This window comes from Pristiophorus japonicus, chromosome 1 (assembly GCF_044704955.1).
Source record: "Pristiophorus japonicus isolate sPriJap1 chromosome 1, sPriJap1.hap1, whole genome shotgun sequence".
In the NCBI taxonomy this organism is placed as follows: Eukaryota; Metazoa; Chordata; class Chondrichthyes; family Pristiophoridae; genus Pristiophorus; species Pristiophorus japonicus.
The window spans coordinates 204,389,571-204,398,346 of record NC_091977.1 but is presented as its reverse complement, the minus strand read 5'-3'; the positions used below and the strand labels follow the sequence as shown (position 1 = coordinate 204,398,346).

The 8,776-nt window shown below is 46.5% G+C and overlaps 1 protein-coding gene across 3 annotated transcripts in view; it reads right to left on the bottom strand.

The window, feature by feature from the left end:
- Positions 1-8,776, bottom strand: part of LOC139268258 (centromere protein C-like) — a 159,838-nt gene that overhangs the window by 110,190 nt on the left and 40,872 nt on the right. For 2 of the 3 annotated variants that reach the window (XM_070886326.1, XM_070886314.1), the window contains exons 4-6: positions 6,794-6,906; positions 5,966-6,062; positions 2,095-2,371 (exon numbers count right to left, since the gene is read on the bottom strand). In XM_070886326.1, coding sequence (XP_070742427.1) covers positions 2,095-2,371; positions 5,966-6,062; positions 6,794-6,906 — 487 coding nt within the window. The remainder of the gene's footprint in view (positions 1-2,094; positions 2,372-5,965; positions 6,063-6,793; positions 6,907-8,776) is intronic. The other variant, XM_070886320.1, reaches the window with a different exon arrangement.

Sequence of the window (8,776 nt, the reverse complement as noted above, 5' to 3'; positions counted from 1 at the left end):
GTGGGGGGGGGGGGAGAATGGGGGGGGGAGAGTGGGGGGGGGAGAGTGGGGGGGGGGAGAGTGGGGGGGGGGAGAGTGGGGGGGGGGAGAGTGGGGGGGGGGAGAGTGGGGGGGGGAGAGTGGGGGGGGGAGAGTGGGGGGGGGGGAAGAGAGGAGGGTGGGGGGGGGAAGAGAGGAGTGGGGGGGGGGGAAGAGAGGAGTGGGGGGGGGGGAAGAGAGGAGGGGGGAGGGGGGGGGGGGGGGGGGAAGAGAGGAGGGTGGGGGGGGGGGGGGAGAGAGGAGGGTGTGGGGGGGGAGAGAGGAGGGTGTGGGGGGGGAGAGAGGAGGGTGGGGGGGGGGAAGAGAGAAGAGGGTGGGGGGGGGGGAGAGAGGGAGGGTGGGGGGGGGGGGAGAGAGGAGGGTGGGGGGGGGGGGAGAGAGGAGGGTGGGGGGGGGGGGAGAGAGGAGGGTGGGGGGGGGGGAGAGAGGAGGGTGGGGGGGGGGGAGAGAGGAGGGTGGGGGGGGGGAGAGAGGAGGGTGGGGGGGGGGAGAGAGGAGGGTGGGGGGGGGGAGAGAGGAGGGTGGGGGGGGGGAGAGAGGAGGGTGGGGGGGGAGAGAGGAGGGTGGGGGGGGGAGAGAGGAGGGTGGGGGGGGAGAGAGGAGGGTGGGGGGGGGGAGAGAGGAGGGTGGGGGGGGAGAGAGGAGGGTGGGGGGGGAGAGAGGAGGGTGGGGGGGGGAGAGAGGAGGGTGGGGGGGGGAGAGAGGAGGGTGGGGGGGGGAGAGAGGGGGGTGGGGGGGGGAAGAGAGGAGGGTGGGGGGGGGAGAGAGGAGGGTGGGGGGGGAGAGAGGGAGAGAGGAGGGTGGGGGGGGGGGAGAGAGGAGGGTGGGGGGGGGAGAGGAGGGTGGGGGGAGAGGGGGAGGAGAGAGGGGGGAAGGAGAGAGGGGGGGGAAGGAGGGGGGGAAAGGAAGGAAGGAGGGAGGGGGGGGGGGGAAGGGAGAGAAGGAGGCTGAACGGCCGGGCCCAAGACTTCGGGCTGGATTTACAGGTTGGCGGCGTCGGGTCTCGGGGGTGGGGTCGTGGAGGTCCGGGGCGGGGTGGAGCAGAGGTCGAGTCGCGGAGGTCCGGGGGGAGCCTTATTCACGCAGCCCCAGTGAGGCCATTCGGCCAGGGCTAGGGGCTGCGTGCTTCGGGCCCCTCCCACAGTTTTGGGCGCCTGTACCTCCCACTGTAGCGCGCATGTGCAGAGGTCCCGGCACTGTTTTCAGCGCAGGGACCTGGCTACGCCCCCGACAGCTCATGCTGCGCCGCGCCCAGCTCCAGAGGGCCTACAGTGAGCCGGAGAATAGGTACGTTTTTTTTAGGCGCACTTTCTGGCGCGAAAAACGGGCGTCCAGGTCCGGGCTGCGCCATTTTAGGCGCGGCCCGAAACTTGGGCCCGATATAACTGCATTCAAAATAAAGAGGAGAAACATTAAATGAACCAATCAAACTCAAACTCAATAAAATCCCTGGTCCGGACGGATTTTTAAAAATTAATTCACAGGATGTGAATGTCACCGGCAAGGCCAGCATTTATTGCCCATACCTAATTGCCCCCGAGAAGGTGGTGGTGAGCCTTCTTGAGTGGCTTGCGCGGCCATTTCAGAGGGGCAGTTCAGAGTCAACCACCTCACTATGGGTCTGGAGTCACAAAGACCAGACCGGGTAAGGACAGCAGAACCAGATGGGTTTTTCCAACAATCTGGTAGTTACATGGTCACCCATTACTGATGATAGCTTTTTATTCCAGATTTATTTAATCAATTGAATTTAAATTCCTCAGCTGTTATGGTGGGATTTGAACTCATGATTCCAGATCATTAGTCCAGGCTCTGGATTACTAGTCCAGTAACAGAACCCTATGTTACCGTACCCCTGGGCATCCACGCATTTTAAAATAATCTAGAAGAGATAACAGAGTGAATTTCTACCCTGCAAAATAAAGATACTCCTGCACTTTGTCAGAAAAATGAGTTGACACTGGGAAGGTTAGAAGGTTTACTTACTGTTAACATCTGCCTAAGTCGCATAACGATCATTCAACTCGACTTGTACTAACCCACCATCTTTCATACCTCATTTTTGGTTTAGCTTCTTCTGAAAGTCTTGAAGGGTTTGGAGTCGAGTATACAACTGATGTTTCTGCATTATAAGTGATTCCAAATTTTTCTACAATGGATACATCTGCCTGTGGCACGAGGGCCTCTACGCCGATGAGGGGCTCTTCTACTTCATCAACAAGTTCTCTTTCATCATCAACACCATCACCACCACCATCCACATTGACTTTGTCATCAGCAACAGCTGCTGGTACTAGCCGAGACTCCGTCTGTTTACTTGACCTGCAGTAGCCTTCAAAGAGAAAGGAAAGAAAATGATTATCCTTGTAAAGCTTATAGAATCAAGCATTTAAAAAAAAAACTATTTCCAAATTTAATTAAAAAACAAATTCCACTTCAATTTTCACCAAACAGTTTAGGCCATTTTTCTTTTTGATTTGACTAACTGGTAGATAGTAAAAGACACATGACACAGAGCAACAGCCACCTGTCATTACCAACAATCACTGAAGACCGCAGCATCAGCACACTGTTACCAGCAGTGAGCGTGAGGCAATTACTTCAATTGTGATTTAAAGAAGTCCATGACAAACAAACGACATGGTCAACAGAGAAATACCAAAACATATGAGAGTTTATGCAACGTTACAGCTTCTTAAAAAAGTACGTTGAAAAATGTTTCATTCAGCGCACTGAAGGTTATCATTCGTACTTTAACTCTCCTATCTAAATTTAACCACTTATTTGCACTTGAATTATTTGCCTTCTCACTTTACCACATTCTTTAAAGAAAGTGCTTTATGAGACATCTCCCCAGTATACAGTACCCTCATTTTTCTTTAGCTATTTGTAGTTTGTCTCTTTTCTTGGTGAATAAAACCTCATGTTTCCTTTTTTAAATAAATTATCCTGGTCTTCATTCCCATACCTGGGTGTATGGCGCAGCAATATCCCACGGACAGATTTTGGAGTGTCTCAATTACCTGCCAATTCCCATCATCAATCAGGAGCACCTCATTGTATTTGGTATAACCTTACTGTTCTTGCATCGATTATCTTGCTTATTATGTGACAAGAATGTATTTTTGTGATTGTATTAAATGATTGATTTAAAGTACACCAAGTTAATTGTGGTTTCCTGCAAATCACAAAACACTTTAAAATGATGGCCAATCATGATCAACAAATATGCATTGGGCAGCGGTTTGTTTCTGTGAATATGTTAGCACCGATTGAATGCAGAGGCATTTTATGGTACCTCTATCTTAAATGTGGTATCTTAAATGGTATGATGGAAGAGAAGTTTAATCCCAGTTATCACAAATGTCTCAACTAGCGGACAAAAATCCTATGCTTGTCACAGCATGCCCAATCTAGTCATATCTAGGCTTATGCCTCTATAAATTCAGAATTAAATTTATTTAAAAAGATTTTTTTTCCTCTTTCAAACTGACTCCTCAAACAGACCTTTTGATTTGAACTGCTTCTTTTTATATTCCGGAAAAGAGTAACTAGGACTTTCTGAATTTTAAACATCTGACCATTCAAGTATAAAAAGAACTGTCAGTTATATTCAATTGTAACCTCGATGGTATGAGACGTGAATTGGCTAGAATATACAGGCAAATTATACTTAAAGGGTTGACGGTGGATAGGCAATGGCAAACATTTAAAGATCACATGGATGATCTTCAACAATTGTACGTCCCTGTCTGGAATAAAAATAAAACGGGGAAGGTGGCTCAACCGTGGCTAACAAGGGAAATTGGGGATAGTGTTAAATCCAAGGAAGACACATATAAATTGGCCAGAAAAAGCAGCAAACCTGAGGACTGGGAGAAATGTAGAATTCAGCAGAGGAGGACAAAGGGTTTAATTAGGAGGGGGAAAATAGGGTATGAGAGGAAGCTTGTCGGGAACATAAAAACTGACTGCAAAAGCTTCTATAGATATGTGAAGAGAAAAAGATTAGTGAAGACAAACGTAGGTCCCATGCAGTCAGAATCAGATGAATTTATAATGGGGAACAAAGAAATGGCAGACCAATTGAACAAATACTTTGGTTCTGTCTTCACGAAGGAAGACAGGGGACCGAGGGTCTAGCGAGAAGGAGGAATTGAAGGAAATCCTTATTAGTCAGGAAAGTGTGTTAGGGAAATTGATGGGATTGAAGACCGATAAATCCACAGGGCCTGATAGTCTGCATCCCAGAGTACTTAAGGAAGTAGCCCTAGAAATAGTGGATGCATTGGTGATCATTTTCCAAAAGTCTATCGACTCTGGATCAGTTCCTATGGACTGGAGGGTAGCTAATGTAACACCACTTTTTAAAAAAGGAGGGAGAGAGAAAACAGGTAATTATAGACTTGTTAGCCTGACATCAGTAGCAGGGAAAATGTTGGAATCAATTATTAAAGATGAAATAGCAGCGCATTTGGAAAGCAGTGACAGGATCGGTCCAAGTCAGCATGGATTTATGAAAAGGGAAATCATGCTCGACAAATCTTCTGGAATTTTTTGAGGATGTAACTAGTAGAGCAGACAAGGGAGAACCAGTGGATGTGGTGTATTTGGACTTTCAAAAGGCTTTCAAGAAATTGCTGTGCATAATTAAAGCACATGGTATTGGGGGTAATGTATTGACATGGATAGAGAACTGGTTGGCAGAGAGTCGGGATAAACGGGTCCTTTTCAGAATGGCAGGCAGTGACTAGTGGGGTGCCACAGGGCTCAGTGCTAGGACCCCAGTTATTTACAATATACATCAATGATTTAGATGAAGGAATTGAGTGTAATATCTACAAGTTTGCAGATGATTCTAAACTGGGTGGCGGTGTGAGCTGTGAGGACGATGCTAAGAGGCTGCAGGGTGACTTGGACAGGTTCGGTGAGTGGGCAAATGCATGGCAGATGCAGTATAATGTGGATAAATGTGAGGTTATCCACTTTGGTGGCAAAAACATGAAGGCAGAATATTATCTGAATGGCAGCAGATTAGGAAAAGGGGAGGTGCAACGAAACCTGGGTGTCATGGTACATCAGTCATTGAAAGTTGGCATACAGGTGCAGCAGGCAGTGAAGGCAACAAATGACATGTTGGCCTTCATAGCTAGGGGATTTGAGTATAGGAGCAGGGAGGTCTTACTGCACTCAGGGCCTTAAGTGAGGCCTCACCTGGAATAGTGTGTTCAGTTTTGGTCTCCTAATCTGAGGAAGGACGTTCTTGCTATTGAGGGAATGCAGCCAAAGTTCACCAGACTGATTCCCGGGATGGCAGGACTAACATATGAGGAGAGACTGGTTCGACTGGGCCTGTATTAACTGGAGTTTAGAAGAATGAGAGGGGATCTCATAGAAACATATAAAATTCTGATGGGACTGGACAGGTTAGATGCAGGAAGAATGTTCCCAATGGTGGGGAAGTCCAGAACCAGGGGTCACAGTCTAAGGATAAGGGGTAAGCTATTTCGGACCGAGATGAGGAGAAACTTCTTCACTCAGAGAATTGTGAATCTGTGGAATTCTCTATCGCAGAGAGTTCTTGATGCCAGTTCGTTAAAGATATATTCAAGAGGGAGTTAGATATGGCCCTTACAGCTAAAGGGATCAAGGGGTATGGAGAGAAAGCAGGAATGGGTACTGAGGTGAGTGATCAGCCATGATCTTATTGAATGGTGGTGCAGGCTTGAAGGGCCGAATGGCCTACTCCTGCACCTATTTTCTATGTTTCTATGAACCTATTACACAGCATTGTTTAAATTTATTTCTCCAGTCTGTATCTGACAAAACTTGCAACATTTTCTGATAAAACTACACCCATCAATCTTGCAGAAGCTGCTGAGGCAACATCACTACAAACGGACAAAATGAAGTTAAGTGGTACAACCATTATTTTTCTTCTTCTCGCCTGTGAAAGTTTCTGCCACATGATGAGATTGGTTATTTTCAGGTCGGTGCAACAGCGATCTGGCAGCAGACGATTTCTAAAGAGGAAAAAAAGTATATATATATATTTTTTTATATACTTTCCCTGGACTTTTCTTCTTTCTTCACTGCATGCCCCAAGTATCCTCGCCTTCAATTTTTAATCATTGGGTCACACTTGGCCTGGCATTGGGGAAAGCAAGGTGGTTTTGTTTTGTATACTGACAAAAGATGGTTCTCATTACATCTGTGCTAAACTGACAAGCAGCTACAGACATAAAACCATCTTTTTACCTCTGGGACTTGGGCTTAATTCCAACCAAAACTGATGGGGATGAAGGTCTCATTACACAGCTGGCTGCAAGGATCCCAAATGAAATGAATCCGGATCGTATCATCGCAATTCACAGTAGGCACAGCACAGAATACAAATTATATGGGTGCCTATAAGGATGGATGCTGCAGGAAATGTATCACAAGATTGGAGCCAAGGCACATGGAACGATTTCAAAGTGCAGTTAACTCATGCTGTATCTGGACTGATTATTCTGGATGTTGACACTCGGTTCATGAAAACATGTTCATTCCCAAACAGAAAAAAAATCTATCACCCAAGAAAATAGCAATTCTAAATATAATCTACAACTTTACTGCAATGGAAAAAATATCTCAGCAATTTCACAATGTAAAACTTCAACAAAAGACTAGAAAGAGATTAAAGAAAAATCAGAAATTAGTGATGCAGAAACCATTTAAGATAAAATATAAGTGAAGTACTAAGTTTGGTCACCTTTTTACCCTGGAGATCCTTTGGAGATTCTTTCACTTGTATTTTCTCTTTTGAAAACTGGTCTTTGAAGTGGGATTTAGAATCCAACCGTGAACCACTATTATTAATACTGTCTGAAAAAGGGACAATAATTAATACCTGTAACTCATTCCTTGTTCAGTCTTTCCTAACAAAACACATTTTCAAACATGAATTATAACAGCAGCCAGCTTTGCTTCAGCAAAGTGATTGCAGAATGAACAAAAGCAAACTTCTCAACTCAATACTTTGCACTAAAAATGTAGTGTAGCATTCAGATATTTTTGTGTGTCGAGTTCTGGCTTTAGGATTTCATAATATTTGATGGTCATAACTGGAACATGGTAGCACTATCAGAGAGGTTGCATGCCTCAAGGGATATCACTGGCAGAATTCAGATTCTACAAATCAGCAAATAAAAATAAAATTAAAAAAGAAAGAAACAGTCCTTTGTGAAAAAACAGCTTTCCTTCTGCATCAAATTGAGAACATTTCTGGGGTGTTTTATACTGGGTTTTAGATGCACAGCATAAATGTGTCTTTCTAAACCTAGAGTCAAGATAAGAGTGGTAATTTTTTTTACTAATTTCAAGATGGAGCTCAGAGCCCAGCTGTCTGCAAAAACCCAGGCAAATTCCTAGATCGAAAGATGGGACACGATGCAACAGTTTTAGGCTAAATGCTACTCTATACTTGCTCAAAGCATTAATAGTTATGCAAGACCTGGACAAGGACCTGCACCATTATTCATCATGTGATTTTTTGCATGGGATGTACCATTGTGTTTTCAAATTTGACTGTTTAGTCCCCTCACATGGTGGGTGATATGGAGGCCCTGAAAAGAATTCACAGTAGGGCCACTAGATTGATCATCATACGCAGTCCCTCGGAATCGAGGAAGACTTGCTTCCACTCTTAGCATGAGTCCTTAGGTGGCTGTACATTCCAATACGAGAACCACAGTCTCTGTCACAGATGGGGCAGACAGTCGTTGAGGGAAGGGGTGGGTGGGACTGATTTGCCGCATGCTCTTTCTGCTGCCTGCAGTTGATTTCTGCATGCTCTCGGCGATGAGACTCGAGGTGCTCAGCGCCCGCCCGGATGCACTTCCTCCATTTAGGGCAGTCTTTGACCAGGGTCTCCCAGGCGTCAGTGCACTTTATCAGGGCGGCTTTGAGGGTGTCCTTGTAACGTTTCCACTGCCCACCTTTGGCTCGTTTGCTGTGAAGGAGTTCGGAGTAGAGCGCTTGCTTTGGGAGTCTCATGTCTGGCATGCGAATTATATGGCCTGCCCAGCGGAGCTGATCAAATGTGGTCAGTGTTTCGATGCTGGGGATGTTGGCCTGGTTGAGGACGCTAATATTGGTGCATCTGTCCTCCCAGGGGATTTGTAGGATCTTGCAGAGACATCGTTGGTGGTATTTCTCCAGTGACTTGAGTTGTCTACTGTACATGGTCCATGTTTCTGAGCCAAACAGGAGGGCGGGTATTACTACAGCCCTGTCGACCATGAGCTTGGTGGCAGTTTTGAGGGCCTGGTCTTCAAACACTCTTCCTCAGGCGGCCGAAGGCTGCACTGGAGGCGGTGTTGGATCTCGTCGTCAATGCCTGCTCTTGTTGATAGGAGGCTCCCAAGATATGGGACGTGGTCCACATTGTCCAGGGCCACACCGTGGATCTTGATGACTGGGGGAGACAGTGCTATGCGGAAAGGACAGGCTGGTGGAGGACCTCTGTCATCTGATGTTTAGCGTAAGGCCCGTACTTTCGTACGCCTCAGTAAATACGTCAACTATATCCTGGAGTTCAGCCTCTGTATGTGCGCAGATGCAGGAGCCATCAGCGTACCAAATTGATACTAGTTATGGGGCCCTCGTTTACGATGATAGGCTGGGGTTTGGTTACTCTAGAAAAGCATATACTTCAAGGAAATTTGATTGATGTCTTCAAAATATTGAAAATATT